At 21.8% G+C, this 20,148-nt stretch overlaps 4 protein-coding genes across 4 annotated transcripts; all 4 read left to right on the plus strand.

Annotated features, from left to right (window-relative positions):
- Nucleotides 1-7,496: 7,496 nt before the first annotated feature.
- Nucleotides 7,497-8,088, plus strand: LOC128951441 (uncharacterized). Its single transcript, XM_054296687.1, has 2 exons — nt 7,497-7,612; nt 7,832-8,088. Exons 1-2 carry the CDS (start codon nt 7,498-7,500, stop codon nt 8,086-8,088), a joined length of 372 nt encoding a protein of 123 aa, XP_054152662.1. The 5' UTR covers nt 7,497.
- Nucleotides 8,089-10,382: 2,294 nt separating this feature from the next.
- LOC128951442 (O-mycaminosyltylonolide 6-deoxyallosyltransferase-like) lies at nt 10,383-12,075 on the plus strand. Its single transcript, XM_054296689.1, has 2 exons — nt 10,383-10,905; nt 11,267-12,075. Exons 1-2 carry the CDS (start codon nt 10,383-10,385, stop codon nt 12,073-12,075), a joined length of 1,332 nt encoding a protein of 443 aa, XP_054152664.1.
- Nucleotides 12,076-13,699: 1,624 nt separating this feature from the next.
- LOC128951443 (uncharacterized) lies at nt 13,700-17,544 on the plus strand. The gene is made up of 5 exons (XM_054296690.1): nt 13,700-13,907; nt 14,198-14,500; nt 16,528-16,631; nt 16,706-16,975; nt 17,524-17,544. Exons 1-5 carry the CDS (start codon nt 13,700-13,702, stop codon nt 17,542-17,544), a joined length of 906 nt encoding a protein of 301 aa, XP_054152665.1.
- A 607-nt stretch (nt 17,545-18,151) lies between these two features.
- Nucleotides 18,152-20,128, plus strand: LOC128951444 (NDP-glycosyltransferase YjiC-like). The gene is made up of 3 exons (XM_054296691.1): nt 18,152-18,688; nt 18,777-19,558; nt 20,114-20,128. The coding sequence occupies exons 1-3, from the start codon at nt 18,196-18,198 to the stop codon at nt 20,126-20,128; spliced, it is 1,290 nt and encodes a 429-aa protein (XP_054152666.1). The 5' UTR covers nt 18,152-18,195.
- Nucleotides 20,129-20,148: the final 20 nt, after the last annotated feature.

The raw sequence follows: 20,148 nt of genomic DNA on the forward strand, positions 1-20,148 counted from the left end.
AAATAAATTATATATAATTTTTTAATATTTACTAAAAATTTTATATTACTGAATAAGTAATCTTTTATTTAAAAAAAATAATTATGTAATTTTAAATATATAAATATATTATTTGTAGAAACATATTTTTTAATATTGGTAAAATTAATGTAATTGACTAAATTATATCTACTATTTATCTGACTTATTAAAAATTATATATATATAATAATTAATTTATAATTTGCTAAAAATATAAACTAAAATTAACTGACAAAAATATATAAATTAGTTATAAACACTGTTGATATTTTATAATAATTAATTAATGTTAATAAATTAGCATTAAGTAATCATAAATATTATTGTGAGTTTGGATATTATTTGGTTAATAAAATGCATCCGTTTGCTTTAAATATGTCTATATTGTATGAAAATTTATAAAAAAATATATATTGCATTTTTAAAATTATTTTTAAAAAATCAATTTAATACCATTTTTTTGAAATACAGGTACAAATCTATATTGGAAACCGGTCTCAATGACTATCATTTAACTATAAAATTTTATTTATATAAATTTATTTATTATTTCTAAAATTTATTTTTATTTACACTTATTGACTGAATTTAAATTATGATTTTTTAAACATTATTATTTTAAAAAATATAATTAAAATAAATTTGTTCTTAAATTTATCAATTTATATAAACATATATATATTTACAGTATATATATTGTATTTAGAAAATTTTAATAAATTATAATTTTCTTTATATTTTGTTATTATTTTTAACATTTAAAATTAACATTAGTTTAACTAAATTAATTAACAAAAACATTAACACTTAAACATTAATTATTTTTATTATTGCAAAATATTTATATAGAGATTATATCTTAAAAAACAATGATTATAAATTATAAATAAATATATTAAATTTAATTAACAAATTATTTAATAAATTTTTATCTAATTATTTTTATTTGTGCAAAATATTGTAAGATTTATATATTTATTTGTTCAGTTTATTTGATAAAGTATTGCAATTGCAATAAAATGAAAAATTCAATAATAATTAACTATAAATTGTGTAATTTAACTTTAATTTCATAATAATAATAAAAATATAATGTACAGGTATTATTAAATTATATAAAAAGAAACAAATAATGTTTGATTAGATTTTTCTAATATACATTAAAAAAAAATTACATTTTGTTAGCTGTTTGATATTTTAATAATTTTAACAATAAAATAGTCATAATTCAAGTATATAAACTAATTTATTAACACTTATATTGTTTAGACTTTTCTAAACAGTTTAACTATTAACAGCAAATTTTTAAAAAATAAATAAATTGATGATTTAAAAATAAAAGTAAAATTAGTACAATACTAAAAATGTTATGGTTATTATTGTTATTGATTACAATTACAGTTACCCTGGTTAATTGTGAGCCTACAACATCACAGCCGCCAATTGAATCCTATATATCATGGGATCTAAATAAACCGCAATTGCTTAGTACATTACTATGTGGTAAATAAACAAGCACATAATTTAATTATTTAAAAAAAACAAATTATTTATAATTATAAAATGTTATATTGATATTATTATTATTATTATTAAAAATAGTTAAATGCAAAAACGATGCTGGTGCTAAAGCGATTGCCACATTCAAACAGTGTATGCAAAATGATCCGGAATGCAAAAAGTTGATTGATGTGGGTATACCTAAATCGGACAGTAGTGCCGATATTGATCAATGTCTACGTAATGTTGACAAATATGATGATGAAAATTTCAATGAAAAAATTATGCCTGCTAAACATTTAGAGTTTGGTAGGAAATGTTTTAAGGAAATTATAAAATCGAAAGATGATATTATAAAATGTGTTAAATAATTGTTATAATTTTTAATTATATATAATTTTTAATATTTACTAAAAATTTTATATTAATTAATAAGTAATTCTTTATATAAAAAATAATTATGTAATTTTAAATATATAAACATATTATTTGTAGAAACATAGTTTTTTAAAATATTGGTAAAATTAATATAATTAGATTATCATTTGACTAAATTATATCTAATATTTTTCTTGATTATTCAAAATTATTTATTTAAAATTTGCTAAAAAATAACTAAAATTAGCTATAATCTTTTGCGATATTTTAAAACAAATAAAGTGTATATAAGTAAAACTATACTCTTAATGATATTATTTTTTAATATAATTTTTTTAAATATAAATCATAATTTCTAAAAAATATTTACATTATTTATTAGTCAATTATACTTTAGAAATTTTTTAGAAATATTTTGTTTATTTATCATGTTAATATATATATATAATTTTTAAAAAATAAATATAGATATATAAAGATTAACTATTAAATGGCTGTTATTATAATTATACTAATTGTAATAGATTTTAAAAGTGTTTTTTGAAAATTGTTAATTATTATAAACAAAAAAACTAATTATCTAACTTTATGATGTCGAAATTATTAATACTAAAAAATTTATCTTAATTTATTTGTAATTTATTTTATTACAATAAAATGCATTCATATGGATTATAATATATTAAAATTGTATGTTACAAAAATGTATATTATTAATATGGTAATAATAAAAATGTAACCACAATTACAAAATTTTACATTTAATTATAACAGTTAGATATGTATATTATTTATACAGTTTATTTATTTAATAATAATAAAATAAAATACAGGTATTTCATTTAAGTAAGTATAAATTGCATAATTTTATAGTAAATAATTAAAAACTTTACTTATAACTTGAAAGTAATGTATTATACTATTGAATAATGAACAATACATTTATATATCATTTAATAAAAACAATTTTAGTTTAAAGTCAAACATATTATGTTAATGAACGGAATGTTAACTGAATTTTTGGTGAAATAATGTTATGATGAAATGTACAAGGTCATAAATGATATTTTGAAATGTAAACAATAAATTTAAAATCGAAAAAAATTTTAATAAAATTGTTTTTAATTGAAACTCTTTATTTTAATTAGTAGATTTTCAATATTAAAAATAAAATAAAGTTTTCTATTTCTATAAAAGTAAATAAAAAATGGCAATTAAAATTAAATTAAACAAATTAATTAATTAATTAATTATTATATATTAAAATATATAATAATTAAAATTCAATAATAAATATTTTGCATAGTTAAAATTAAAACTAAAAAAATAAATAAAATAATAATGTTTTCTAAAAAAATATTTTGTTTATTCAGTTTTATTAATTATAAAATATAATTATCTGTTAGTAAACATTTTTACAATTGTTTTTAAATTACTATTAAATTAGTTAATTGTTTAGTTAGCTTTTAAAACACTATATTATTTTCTATATATAAGATATAACTTTTATCTTTGAACTACTATATATATATATATATATATATATATATATATATATATATATATATAATTTTTATCAATTAATCAAATTTTTGTTTATAAATTATTATTAACCATAAAACTATGACAATAATCAAATTATTATTGTTATTATTAATAACAATATTAACTAATAGGTTAGTCTATTCAATGACAACTGGACAACCATCACTTGACGCTCACATATCATGGGATTTGGATAATAACCAATCAATAGAAACTATATTATGTGGTAATTATACATATTTTTTTTAAAAAAATCAAAATTTATATATAATTATTTAATTTACTTTGTTGTTGTTGTTTACTACTAATTTTTTACCTTTTTTATTTTTATTTTTTGATTTTACCAATTTAACACCTCGAAAAACACCATACCTGTAACTATTGTTGATAGGTGTGTGCAAAAATACTGTCGGTGCCAAAAGTATTGGCGAATTTAAACAATGTATGGAAAAGGATATGGTTTTCAAAAAAATAATTGATTTAAGTAAATCAAAAATGAGCCAGGGCATTGAAAAATGTATAATTGAACTAGTTAAATTTGCTAAGGATGAGTCTTATGTTAAATCTATTAAAAAAGAAAACAGCGATTTTGGAGAAAAATGTTTTAATGAAATGTACAAGGTCAAAGATGATATTTCGAAATGTGATAAATAATTTTCAAAAATTTTTGTATAATTGTTTTTTTATTTAATATATATATATATATATTATGTAATTATTTAATAAATTAATATTTTTTTATAAAGAAAACACTGTTAAGACTGTTGACACTATTATACTGAATTACTGAATGATAAATATTTTAGTTTTTTTTTAATTTTTTTGAAATCTTATGTTAATAGTTTATTAAAAATTTAAGATAATATTTTTTTATAATATTGAAATTATTTTGTTATTATACCAATAAATAAAACAATCAATTAATTAAATTAGTAGCTAACAATTATTTTTTAATAATAGTACATTTGTACAAATATATGTTAAGTATTTTAAATATGTAAATACTGTAATTAACTTTATAAAACATTTTAAACAATATTGTTGTATTTAATTAGTTATTTATAAAACTTATAAATAATTTTTTATAAGTTTATATTTAAAAATCAAATAATGCATTAATTTTAAGCTAAAAATTTATCAACTATAAATTGCATTATTAATATTTAATTGTTTGTACATATATTATACATTTTATAAAAAATAATGTTTGAACATGTTTAATTTGTGTAAACTAGATTATAGTTGTTTTTATTTTATGTCAAATATAACAATATTTAGTCTGATGTTAATTAAATTGTTTAACAATTACGTATAAATACTTATGTTGTCAAATATTTTAGACTGTCTTTAATAATATTATCAAAAAACAATTTTTTCAAGTTGTCAAATATTTTTATAATAAAAAATATTGCAATGCAAAAATTATTATTATTATTATCATTATTTTTATTGATCTCAATTTTAGTTACATTTACTAATTGTTTGCCAACAACAACATCACAACCAATAATTGAATCATTTATATCATGGGATCTAAATAAAGCGCAATCATTTAGTACAGTACTATGTGGTAAATAAAATTAACAAGCTTAATATTTATATTTATACAAATAGTTTATATTTTTTAAAAAATAAATAAAATTTATCAAAATTTAATAAAAAAATATGTTTTAGGTAATCTATATATATATATAATTATTCATCTTGACAATTTTACTTACTTTAATATGTTGACTATTTTATTAGGTATTTGGAGTAAATTACAGTTAAAATTTGTTTCTGGCAATGCTCTTTCTAAAACAATTTCAATTGGGGTTTTTATTGTAATTATTTTTTTTTTAAATAAAATTTTCCATTAAAATAGGTAAATGCAAAAATGATGCCGGTGCTAAACTGATTGCCACATTCAAACAGTGTATGCAAAATGACCCGGAGTGTAAAAAAATGCTAGATATTGGTACACCTAAATCGGATAACAGTGCCGATGTTGACCAATGTCTACGTAATGTTAACAAATATATTAACAATAATTTTAATGTCGATCATATGCCTACTAAACATCTTAATTATATATCTGATTGTATGAAACAAATTGATAAGTCCATCGATGAGATTAACAAATGTGATAAATAAATGATAATATAATTATTTTAGTATTAGTTAACTAAATTATTATTTACTATTTTTTTAATATTATAGTGTTATTAAATTCTGTTTATAATAACAAAGTTATTCAAATAATGAACAGACAGTTTTGATTTGATAGACATTTGTTATATTTATATAATATTATAAAATATAATATTGTTATACAGTATTACTTTATTTCTATTAATAAATACATTTATAAATCTAAATTATTAAATAACATAAATTAAAATTTTGTTTGAACAATCTATAAAATAAAATTATGTAATAATATTTTTTTTTTAAAGATAATTAAAGATAAAATAAATTTTATAATAAATACATTGTTAGTAAAAAAGCATTAAAGATAGAAACTTTTGATAAATGATAATTCAATTTTTTTATAAAAATTATAATTAATACATTTTATATTAAGTATTTACAATAAGTTTGTAATTTTTAAAAATTACATATGAGTAAACAAAATAAAATTTTTAAATTAATATTCATACTTTATTTGATAGCCATATTTAATAAAATAAACAAAAATTAATTATGTAACTAACATTACCTTTATTTAAAAAAAAATAATTATATAAGTAATTTAATATTTTTAAAAAAATTTCATATAAATATTGAATTTCATATTTAACATTTATAAATAATGTAAAATAAAATTATATTTGTGTATTAATTAAATAATAAAAATGATAAAACTAAAATTAATATACCAATATATGTTATTATTAGGATTGTTATCTAGCTCAATTAAATGTGATAATAAAATTAATATTGGTGAAGCTAGAGCTCTACTATATTGTAGTAAGTGTGACTATCAAACAAATTAAAAATATAATATTATTATTAATTTAGAAAAATTGTACATAATATTAATTGTATTTTATCTAACATTAAAAATATTGCTGGTTATAAATAGTTACTTTAAAAAAAATGTATATAATATTAATTTATAAGTTTTTTAATTCTAAAATATTGCTGTTATTAATAAAAAAAATTAATATATTAAAACTACTAAAAAAATATATTTAATAATTATTTTTTATTTAATTACAAGATAAATGTCAGGATAAAGATGGTGCTAAATATATGGATGCATATAAATTATGTTTGACTAAAATGGACACTGCTAACAAATTGCTACAATTAGGACAAAAATATATGAACAATAGTGAGGAATGTAAGAAACAAATTATGTCGACAGTTACTCAACTACCTGAGCCAACTAAAGATGAATTGAAAACTGTTGAAGTTTGCATACAGGAGCTAAACAAACACATCGAGTTAATTAAAAAAATGTAAATTAAATTTTGGTATTTAATATAATTTAATGTATTATAATGTTTAATTAGAATAAATCTATTAGTGTTTAAATAATAGTTTTAAAATATTTTTTTTATATATATAATAATAATGTAATTTAATCAGCAGTATTATTGTAATTAATAGAAATAAAATAATCAGTTTAAAATTTAATACTTTTAAAATAATTATATTTGAAAATTTTAATGATAAAAAACAAAAAAAATATAAAAATTACTATTTATATGCAGCTTATCAAACAGTTTGTAAAATTATGCAATTTGTTATTTTACGTACATTAATAAACTAATTATCTACTGTAATAAATATTAACTAATTAATAGAAAAATTTTTATATAAAAAAATAAATATTAAATTTATTTATTTTAAAAAACAATTGATTAAATAATAAAAAAATTTAATAAAATTATTTAATGACTCAATGTACTAAATAAAATAATTATAGTTAAATTGTATAGTACATTTAATTATTTAATATAAATTTTAAAATTAAATATAATTTTTTTCAATTATTTATTATCAATCTTTGACTTGAGTCTATTTTCACTAAAAATAAAAATAATAATAACTATAATGTTAAAAATAATGACTAAATTATTATTGTTTGTGGCAATAATTGCTACAATATTAACATTTAATGTAATTCAATGCGAAAGCGATGCTAAAACAGTTGCCGAAGCTATGGCCATATTGTTTTGCAGTAAGTATTCAATATATATAAATCTTATATAACTTTTAAATGTTTTATAAATTATATAAATTACTAAATTGGATAAATAAATAGCTGTTTATTGTTTCTTATATATAGTTTTTTTAATAGTCATTAATATATTAGATTAGTTGAATTAAATTTTTTGGTTAAATAAATTTTATTATATATATATATTTTTTTTTAAATGTTTGTTATTTTTGAAATAAGGTAAGTGTCACGATACTGATGCTGCCAAACATGTCGATACATTTAAGACATGTATGGGCAAAGTTAACACTAAAATACATAAATTGAATGAAGTATCCGATAAACATAAAGACAATGAACAAGAGTGTAGTAAACAAATTATGACAATCGTTGCAAACCTACCGGAGCCGACCACCGATGAGAATAAACAATTGGAGGCCTGTATGGCTGAACTGAAAAAACATAGAAATGTGTTTGAAAAATGCAAATTTACATAAAATAATTTGTTATAAATCAATCAATATATATGAATAATAGTATATTAATAATAGAAAATAAAAATAATAATAATTATTATTTATTGTTTAAACTAAAATTATATAAATTATAATGAATATATATATATACTGTTTATTTTTATAAATAAATTCAATAAACCTCTAAATTAATTATCTAAATAAAAATGCCAGAGTCATCAATAACTAAAATACTAATTAATCTCTAATTATTTACTATAAAATAAATTTATTAATTAATAAATTTTTTTATAGCTATTACATAAAATTACTAATTTTTAGTGAAATCTACTGTTTTACTAGACTAAAATTGTAGACAAATTGACAATATTGTAGATTCAAGGTTATTAATATTTATATATAATACAGTATATACTGTATATATTATAATTTACATTACTAACTATTAGTGCAACGCGGTATTTACTAGGGTTGGAAAAATATAGCATAATATAATGTATTCCTTGAATTATACATATTTAAAAACTAATATACAGTATACTATGTTAAAAAATTATTAAAATTATTAAATGTCAATATAATTGTTAGAAAACTAGTTATTCTAATATTAATACTTGTTTTATAGGAATAAAATTAAAAAATTAAAATCATATTTAAATTTATTATAAAACATGATAATTTTTGCTTATTATTTGTTAATATCAGTAATAGCAGTGATTTTGATATTAGGTGGCACTTACTTGTGTTTTGTATGTCAATATTGGTCATGTATTTTACATTATGTTATTATTATTATTATTGTATAATACACTTTGTATTAATAACAATAATAATAATATAATGTAAAATACATGACCAATATTGACATACAAAACACAAGTAAGTGCCACCTAATATCAAAATCACTGCTATTACTGATATTAACAAATAATAAGCAAAAATTATCATGTTTTATAATAAATTTAAATATGATTTTAATTTTACGAGTTAATTTTAATTAACATTTTGTTTCTGCCAACACTAGTTTTACACTTTATCAAAAAAAAACTTGAAAAGTTTTGTTTACTGAAATCTATAATGGCTTTTTGAGTCTGTCTGTCTGTCTGTCTGTCTGTAGCATTTCATTTTGCGAATTTTGAAATTCTGACTTCAGATTCGCTTAGAGGACTAATAATAATGTATTGAAAAGTTGCATCAAAATTTTGATATCTCTTCGGTAACATAGAAAAAATGGCGGCCAAAGTAAAGAAAATTTTAAGAAAATTTTTGTTAAGTATAGATTTGAATAAAGCATCAAATACAAGTATAAAAAATATGCATTAAAATTTTGATCTCTTCGGGAACATAAAGAAAATGACGACCAAAGTAAAAAAATTAGGTAAAAATTTTAACGTCTAGAATTGTAAAGAGCATCAAAAATATGATATAATATATCAACATTTTTTTAAAAATGGGAAAAGTATAAGAAAATTTTAGAAATTTTTTTAATTATAGATTTGAATAAAGCATCAAAAACAAGAATAAAAAATATGCATTAAAATTTTGATATTAATGGAACAAAGAATAAGTATAAGCGGCAAAAGTATAATTATAGATGATTATTTTGTTATACTAAATCATTTAATAACAAACATGAGTAGTTGTTTATTTTGTCATACCGAGTAATTTGATACCCCACATGACTATAGTTAAGTTTATTTTGTGATACCGAGTCAATTGATACTCTACATGACTAAAGTTGTGTTTATTTTATCATATTGAGTCATTTGATAACTTGCATGACTAAAATTGAGAATATTTTGTCATACTGAATCATTTGATACCATACATGACAATATTTATATTATGTATATTTGACCAATTTTTAAATTTTTATGTTACTATATAGCCGCTATAATTATACAAACTAATGGTTTTCAATGCTATTCAAGTTTTTTTTCTGAAAATGCTTTCTAGCATTCTTAACTGGTTTTCTATGTATTTTAGTTTAAATAATTTATATACAATATTATACATATAGTATATATGTGTGTGTAATGTATAGATAGTTTGCTAATTCACTTTCAAACTTATTTACAATAAATTTAGTGCATTAAGTGCACCGTTTGAAGTATACTATTAAACTCTGGTAATTATTGTTATAAAAATTGATAATATACTCTATTAATACATATTTCAAATCATAAAAGGATATAAAAATACAGTACAGTATATAATAAAATGAAAAAAAACAAAATTTAAACCACATTAAAAAAACTTTGTAATTATTTAATTCAAATGAATTTTTAATGTAAAAAAAATTAATGAAACAAAAAATGCGAGTATTGTTTGTGCCGATTGCCGGCACCGGTCACGTAAACGCCGCTATAGGTATGGCACAGGTATTGCTATCATCGGGACACGAGTGCTGGTTTGATATCGGCGCCGATTGGCGGGACAAACTCAGACCGTACGGTATACGTATGGTTGGATCGGATACCACTGAAACTGAGGACAGGGATGATAAAACTGATGATAAGGATAAGCAAAATACTGAAAAACAATACCTCAAATCGCATGCCCTGTCTATGAAGGAAAAGGGTATTTTGGGATCCGAGTCAACACCGCTAGAGAAAGCGCTTCTACAGCTGGAAGACTGCGATAAGATGTTTGCATTTCAACAGCAACAGGATCTGCACGTTAACCAAGTAATACGTGACCTCCGACCCGATGTTATAGTGTGCGACCAGTTTTTGTCGCTACCGTCGGTAACCAAATCGGGTATACCGTGGGTACTGGTGTGTAGTGCCAATCCATTAACAAGTATACATCATGAGTGTACACCCCCATGGTTTTCAGGTTAGACAACATTTTTAGGTTATTTTTTATTTTATTTTTAGATTTTAAAGTATTAATTTTATACTAACTATTAAAATTTAACTAAATATTAAAAAAAAATATTTGCTATATAATTTTTTTCATATAATTTATGTTAATAATTATTATTATAATTATACTTTTTATATGCTCATAAAAAATATTTAATATTAAAAAAAAACTTATATTGTTATATTTTAATATTAAGTTTGAATAGTTTAGAAAGTTTTTAAAAAATAACTTACCTATACATAGAAACTAAAAAAAATTAAATTCTAATAATTATTAGTAATTTGTAAAAAATAAATAAATATTTTTATTTAAAAAAATATTTATCGGTCAGGTTTGCCAACTAACGGGCCTAAAGAGGACTGGCAGTCGTATCGTAAGGCACTTATGACTGGATCGCGGAAATTGAAAAAATTGTTTGACGACAACGAGTTGGCCAATGGTTTACCGCCGTTACCAGAGATGGCATTTATTAACGATTCAAAATATCTGAATATATACGGCTATCCATTGGAATTGGATTATCTCGACCTAAGACCACTTCCGGACAATTGGTATCGTTTTGATAATCTTATGCGATATGATAGCAAACCGTCGACTAAACTATTTGAAATACCGGATCAATTACGTGACAAACCGGGAAAACTAATATATTTTTCATTGGGCTCTATGGGCGGCGCAGATGTCGATAATATGAAACGATTGATAGCTATATTAGCAAAATCTGGGCACAGATTTATTGTATCAAAAGGACTGTTAGGCGATGATTATGATCTGCCAGTTGATAATATGTGGGGACAGCCAAGTGTACCGCAACTGGAAATCTTGCCATTAGTTGATTTGGTTATAACTCACGGCGGAAACAATACCATATCGGAAACGATATACTTTGGTAAACCTATGATAGTTATGCCACTGTTTGCCGATCAGTACGATAACGCACAGAGAGTTCATGAAAAAGGGTTTGGTATACGACTCGATGCCTACAAGTGCTCTGAAGAGGAACTATTGTCATCCATTGAGTGTTTATTGAACAACAATTTGTTGACAGAAAAGTTGTCCAAAATTTCTCAACGAATTCAATCGGAAAAAAGTATTGAAAAATTGCCGCAACTTTTGCTAGAATTGGTTCACAAATGTTAAAACTAATGTTTAATTTAGTTTTAGGTTTAACTTAAGAATTAAATTTTAAATAAATTATAAAAATAATTATCAATTATAAATTCAATTCAATTTATTTTTAAGAGTTAATATCTCCATTTAAATGTTTTTTCATACATTAACTCTATTATCAGTTAATTATTTTTAATTAAAGTGTATAAACATTAATATAATGTAATATTAACATACAGTGGCTGTATATAATACAATACAAGATTAAACTCATTCAAAATTTACAGTTTACTGTTAATTAAATTAAAGTTTAATATACTGTATATAAATTATACAGTAAATCCAGGAAACCTAGGATATCCATAAATAGGAGACATTTTATAAGTTAGTCTAAATATTTATAAGCAGTTTCTGACTTAAAAAGCAGCCAATTATCAAATAATTATAAATATTTTCATAATAATATATTGCATTATTATTATAATTATTACTATTATAAATTAAAATTTTTAATTTTTCACTTAAGATTCTGTTAAAACATAAAAAATAATGTATTGATGATAAGCATTAAAATAACCTATTTATTCAAGGATTTGGTGAAAATGACAGTCAAAATATTTAAAAAATTTCATTTTTAAAATTTCAAATGCATTACACTAGTCATGACTATTTAACACATATTAAAAATTATACAATAATAGTTTATGCTATTATTAAAAAAAACTATAATATTTTTTATTAAACAATTTGTATTTAACTTATTTTATTTTAAAGTCACTGATTTATTAATCTATGTACAACAAATAATTCAAATTATTATTTAAAATTTGTTTTGAAAACTATATTTAAAAAAATATTATTATTAATTATATTAATATATATATAATGCTAAATTTTAATGTTTTAATCCTATTATTCTATATTAATTTTCAATTAAATTATATACAATGCAATGATAACATAATTTTTAAAAACAACATAATTTTAAACAAACTTTTCGATTATTATTGTGATAATTCAATTGTTGTGGGACACAATGGTGATGGACAGTTGGATTATTTTGATAACTGTCCCCGTAAGCCATTACTAATAAGTAATAATTGTGATGCTAGTGTCCTGGATAATTTTATTAAGTTAAGTAAGCTAAATTTGTATAGACAGTATTAAAAAAAATAAAATATAAATTTTTAAATATATATTTATTTATTTTGTATAGCATAATAACGTATAAAATATTTACTAATTATTTTATAGATTACTAATAATTTTTATAATGTTATAAAGTTTGTTATAATTTATTTTTTTCAATTAATTAATTTTTAAAAAAAAAGTTTACACTAATAGCAGTCATCTAATAGCTAACTATGGTCTACATTATTATGACAATAACCCAGTTGAATGGTATCATAAATTTATTATGTATGTAAACTTAGAAATATTATATACAATAAAAATTAATGCAATGGCCAATATTATTTTTTCCCCAAAAAATAAATTTATCTAGAGCAATATTTCTAATAATATTAATTTTGTCAATTGTTGGTACAATAATAAGTTTAAGACAAATATTTATTAAGAAAACAGGTATAATAAATATTATAAATAAATAATATTTATAATTTTGTTTTTAATTATTAATTATTATTATTATTGGATGTCAGTTACAACTATTACTAGATATCCAAAATTATGGCAATCGTTGAAAGCATTTTCATTGTACACAAATACTAGACAATTGTTGAGCACCGGTAGCCAAAGTGCTGGCGATTCCCAGGCTTTTGCTAGTTTGCATGGTATACGTTTAATAACATTAGTGCTAACTATCTACTGTCACACGTGTTATCTCTATAGTCTAATAGCTGGTTAGTAATAATCTTTAGTAATTATTTGTTTTTTTTAAATAATTTATTTTTTTAAATTTATATTATAAAGTATTTATTGATTGTCTATTTAATAATTTTTTTGTGAGTAATAAATCAAATTTATTAAGTTTTAAAGATTATTTAAATAAAAAAAATTTAGCTTAGATTTAGATAAAATAAACATACAGTTAACTAAATTATATACAATATATATATATATATTTTATAAATATTAATTATTATTTTTTATTGATTATTTTATAATATTATTATTATTATTATATTTATAGCTAATGTATATAACGTACAGGTATTGGACAAAACATTTTGGCAACACTTTACTACTAACGCAACTCAATGGATCGATACATTATTCCTGGTATCGGGATTCCTGCACGCCTACAATGTTCTACAAACTAGTTGGTCAACATCTAGTATGAGAAAAACGGACAATTGGTTTGGCAACTGGTGGTGCTATCAATATTTGCTGATTGTTTTCAAACGATATGTTAGACTAACACCATCGGTGTTGGCATATATTGCTGGTCTAGTATTGTTAGAACACTATTGGTTCAATCAGTTAACACATACAGGTGCAGATTCATCACATCCATCTCCTCTATGGCATCTATACGTTGATATTAATAGACAAACGTGTCATCAGTATTGGTGGACAAATATGTTTTATATTAATAATCAAAAATTATATACCGATGTATGCATTATATCAATCTTTTTATTAGTTTTAAAAATTTAATTATTATTTAGTTAGTTAGTAAAAAATTATCTATATATGTATCATGAGGTTGCGCAAGAGTAGGGTAGGGTATGGGCGGGTAAGACAAAACATACTCAAATAAGACTAAGATTTTGGATTTTTACCCCATTATATACCCTCTAAAATCCAATACATTACTTAACCCTAATTTAAAGGTTATACAGTATGTCTATTATATCTATACTGTAATATTTTTTAGCATATATTTATAATATATTACTAGTTTGTCCCGAGCAACATGTATAGCCGTGCAATTCTTTTACTAATTTAAAAATATTTACTATAAGTAATTTGAATGAGACTTAATTTGTTTATACAACTACTACATAACCTAATGTAACAAAACTACTGAACCAATACACATTAATTCGACTAAACTTTTGAGAAATTTTAGTTTTTATATATATTTAAATAATTTTAATAAAAATTGAAAATTTAATTTTTGCGAAAAAAAATTTGCATTTGAAAAAAAATTACTGAAATTTAACACATGTAGCTAACATGTGCCATAAACTCACACAATATAGCAAAGTGTAATTACACGACACACCAGCCTACCTGTCCCTAAAACCTACCTGAGCTCAACAAAAATTTAAAATTTCCCATAGAAATAACATTGCTTTAAATTAAAATTGAAAATTTTAACACAAATTGAAAATTTTTGCATTTGAGAAAATTTTGCAAAAATTTAGCACAGGTAGCTTACCTCCCGGTGCCCTGTAACTCATATAATATAGCAAAGTGTAATTAGACGACACCAGCCTACCTGTCCCTAAAACCTACCTGAGCTCAATAATCATTTAAAATTTCCCATAGAAATAACATTGCTTTAAATTAAAATTGAAAATTTTAATAAAAATTGAAAATTTTTGCATTTGAAAAAATTTTATAAAAATTTAGCACAGGTAGCTTACCTCCCGGTGCCCTGTAACTCATATAATATAGTAAAGTGTAATTACACGACACCAGCCTACCTGTCCCTAAAACCTACCTGAGCTCAATAAACATTTAAAATTTCTCATAGAAATTACATTGCTTTCAATAAAAATTGAAAATTTTAACACAAATTGAAAATTTTTGCATTTGAGAAAATTTTGCAAAAATTTAGCACAGGTAGCTTACCTCCCGGTGCCCTGTAACTCATATAATATAGCAAAGTGTAATTACACGACACCAGCCTACCTGTCCCTAAAACCTACCTGAGCTCAATAATCATTTAAAATTTCCCATAGAAATAATATTGCTTTAAATTAAAATTGAAAATATAACAATATATTTTTAGCTTTGAATTAAAAAATGGTTGTTGAGGAAGTGTGCACACATACAAACAAACAAACAAACAAACAAACAGACAAAACAAATGTCTTAAAGTTATTAGGATATAAATTTTGTTTTTTATAAAAATAATTTGAATATTACACTAAAATTTTTATTTAATTAATACATATGTAAAGCTATTGATATATACTGTTATATAGTGTGCCCATCAAACATGGCATTTAGCAGTGGACATGCAATTGTTAATATTATCGCCATTACTAACTGTATTATTAGCTAGCAAAGATACAAGGTATATTTATTGTTTACAAAAAAACAATTATTATAATTATTTTTTTAATACTATTTAAATTTTAATTTATAGAAAACAATATATGGGAATTGTCATAAATATTATTTGTATATTAGCAAGCTGGTTTATTGCTGGCTATATAATCAATTATTATCATTTAGTGCCCAGTTTAATTAGAGCAATTAGGTAAGTGTATTTCAATTATTATTAATAATTAATTTTTTAGAAAATCTATTTATTTATTTTTATTTTAAGCGATCAAAATTATTTAGATATGATTTATTCAAAAATTGTTGGTCATATCGGTCCCTATTGTGTCGGTATAATTACCGCTTATTTGTATGAAAAATATAAGCATAGTTTCAAAATAAGCAAGGTTAATTATATACTTTATATGTTTATTAAATATAAGTTTTTTATTATTTTGTTTTTCATTATTTAAATTTATAGAAATTGAATATAATTTTATGGACAGTCTGTGTGACTGTAAATATTGCCATAATATCTGTTGGCTATCTATGGATTTTAGGCTATAGTTATCGAAACTGGTTGAGTGTTGCATACGGTGCCATCAACCGTACCCTATGGTCCGTGTGCTGGGCCTACATGTTGTTCGCTTGTATGACCGGTTACGGCCATATAGTCCAACGGGTTCTCGCTTGGCCACCATTGGTGCCGTTAAGTAGACTAACATTTCAGGCCAATCTCTATCATGCACTTGTATTGTTTAGATATATCTTTGACACAAAACAATTGATTTATTATTCAATTGACAATTTAGTAATTATATTATTAATATACTTATTTATAGTTAATTTTTTAAAAATAAATTTTTGTTTTATTTTTGTTTTTTATAGATAATGTCAACAATTTGGATAATGTTTGTCACTTATTTGATCAGTTATTTGATATATGTTATGATTGAACAACCGGTCATTATATTAAATAATATATTTTCTCGTAAATAATAATTAGGTTGAGATAAAAATTACTAAAAATTAATTACATATTATTATTAAATTAAAGTTATATTAAAATATATTAATTTTTTCAAATACACGTTAAATTTGAAACTTTTTAAATGTTCGTCAATCAAGTGCTCATAAGTATAGATTTATTATATATACTGTATATAACTATTATATATATTAATATATATATATATATATATATATCTTCCTATTAATAAACAAAAATCTAGTCATAAATTAAATTTGTAAATTAAAAATATTTGTATAATGTTAATTATATTTATATATTATATTTAGAAACTGATTTTGAATTACTAAATATTAATAGTATAGACTACCCTAACTATAAATACTGTATAAAGTAGTGTCAAAATGTAAAAATTATCAAGGTTATTTAGTTGTTATTTTAATCTAACAATCAATATAATTAAATAACTAAATAATAATGATTATTCACTTATAAAATTTTAATGGCATTAGAATATGAATTAAATTAAAATATTTTATTATTTATTTATTTTATTTTAGTATATTTTATTATTAGTAATACAGTATACTGTACTATCTAAGTTATTAAATGTTTTAGTAGTTATCAATCAATTATTTGATAATTAACTAAAAGTTTTAAATGTAATCTTAACATACAATTACTTTTTATTAGTTCCTAAAAAACTTGACAATTTGCTTTAATACATATATCTAATCAACTTCTAGTAAATAATATTGATATAATATAAACATTTAATTATAGTAAAAATTCATGGACATATTAATTATTTATTTTATGTTGTATATCGATAGATAAAATTAATGAACATAAAACATATTGATTAATCAGTAAATTTGTTTAGTTCATACAGTCTAACTAACAAATATAGTAAAATACTTTAATATTATTAATAGTTTATATTAGATATATTTTCAAAATAGTTTTTTTTAAATATTTTGTGTATATTTTTAAAAAAAATAATGACAAAATTAAAAGTACTATTCATACCAATTGACGGTACGGGACATGTAAACGCGGCAATAGCTATGTCACAGGTGCTGATCAAAGCTGGACACGAGTGTACGTTTGGCATATGTGACCAATGGAGGGGTAAACTGGAGCCGTACGGTATCCGAGAAATATTGTGGTCAATGAAAGATCGACAAAATGCTGACGAATCAGCCGCCAAATACTGGGGACTGTATCTCAAAGAGAAAGGTATTTTAGGTCCGGTTAGTCCACTGGAAAAGGCAGTTATTATGTTAAAAGAGCAAAAAGATATAAACAAAATGCAACAGGAAATCGATGACAAAGTTAAACAAACCATAAGTCAGGTCCGACCAGATATCATAATATTAGATCAAATGACATCATTAATATCGGTTATGAAATCGGGAATCCCGTGGGTATTGGTATGCAGTTGTAATCCATTAACATATATACGGGACGATAGAACACCACCGGCTTTTTCCGGTTAATTAATTATTTATTTTTTGTAATTATAAGTTGCAATACAAAAAAATAATAAGATTAAAATTTTATTTTTATTATTAATACATAGGTTTACCGACAACCGGCCCAATCAGTGAATGGCAAACATTTAATACAGCCTATAAAGAGGGCATTCAAGAAACATGGCAAATGTTGAATGACATAGAAGTGTCCAATGGTTTCCCGCCATTAAAAGAAAGATCATTATTTAATGAATCAAAATATCTGAATATATACGGCTATCCATTGGAATTGGATTATCTGGAAATAAGACCATTGCCTGAAAATTGGTATCGTTTTGATAACTTTATGAGAAGTGAACTCCATTTGCCGTTTGAAGTACCGCAACAATTGCTGGACAAACCGGGAAAACTGATATATTTTTCATTGGGCTCAATGGGCGGTACTGATGTCGATAACATGAAACGCTTAGTCGGTATACTTGCAAAATCTAAGCACAGATTTGTTGTATCAAAAGGACCGTTAGGTAATGAGTATGATTTACCGGACAATATGTGGGGTGAGATTAGTGTACCACAAATCAATGTCTTGCCATTAGTTGATTTGGTTATAACTCACGGCGGAAACAATACTATTACCGAAACGTTTTCATTTGGAAAGCCTATGATAGTTATGCCACTGTTTGGCGATCAGTTCGATAACGCACAGAGAGTTCAAGAGAAAGGATTTGGTATACGACTCGATGCCTACAAGTGCTCTGAAGAAGAACTATTGACAGCTATTGAAAATCTTAGTGAAAACACTATTTTAGCTGAAAAGTTGCAAAAAATATCACAAAAAATTTGTGATGAAAACAGTTTAACAAAATTACCGCAAATTTTAGAAAGTTTGGTCCAAACATATGCTAATAATAATAATACTATTAATAAGAATATAAATTAAATAATATGACAATAGATAATGTTATTAATAAAGATTTACTATTGAAAAATATTTTATTTTTTTAGTGTTAAAGTTTACTAAAATTTTTTTATAAAAGTAGTATTTTATTAGTTTTAGAATAAATAAGAAATTATGTAATTTAATTGATATTAATGTTTAAATAAAATTATTATTTTCGGTAATAGATGTACTATTACTATAAGTTTGTATTATATTAAACTATTTTAGACATATTTTTTAGTCAAAATAATTTAACAATTCAATGTAAAACATGTTAAGTAAATGTAAAACAAGTAAACTCTCTCTCTCTCTCTCTCTCTCTCTGTCTCTCTCTCTCTCTCTCTCTGTCTCTCTCTCTCTCTCTCTCTCTCTCTCTCTCTTATAATTAAGTAATTAATTAGTAATAAATTCTTATATTAGTTATAATCGGTGATAACTAAATTGTTATTATTTACACATTTTTTTATTAACTGAATTAAAATGTAAAAATTTGTTACATTAAAGACACATTTATTTTAGTTCACTAAAATTTTTTAATC

This window comes from Oppia nitens, unplaced genomic scaffold (assembly GCF_028296485.1).
Source record: "Oppia nitens isolate AA-2021 unplaced genomic scaffold, nextdenovo-longstitch-racon4-pilon3 scaffold1_pilon_pilon_pilon, whole genome shotgun sequence".
Lineage (NCBI taxonomy): Eukaryota > Metazoa > Arthropoda > Arachnida > Sarcoptiformes > Oppiidae > Oppia > Oppia nitens.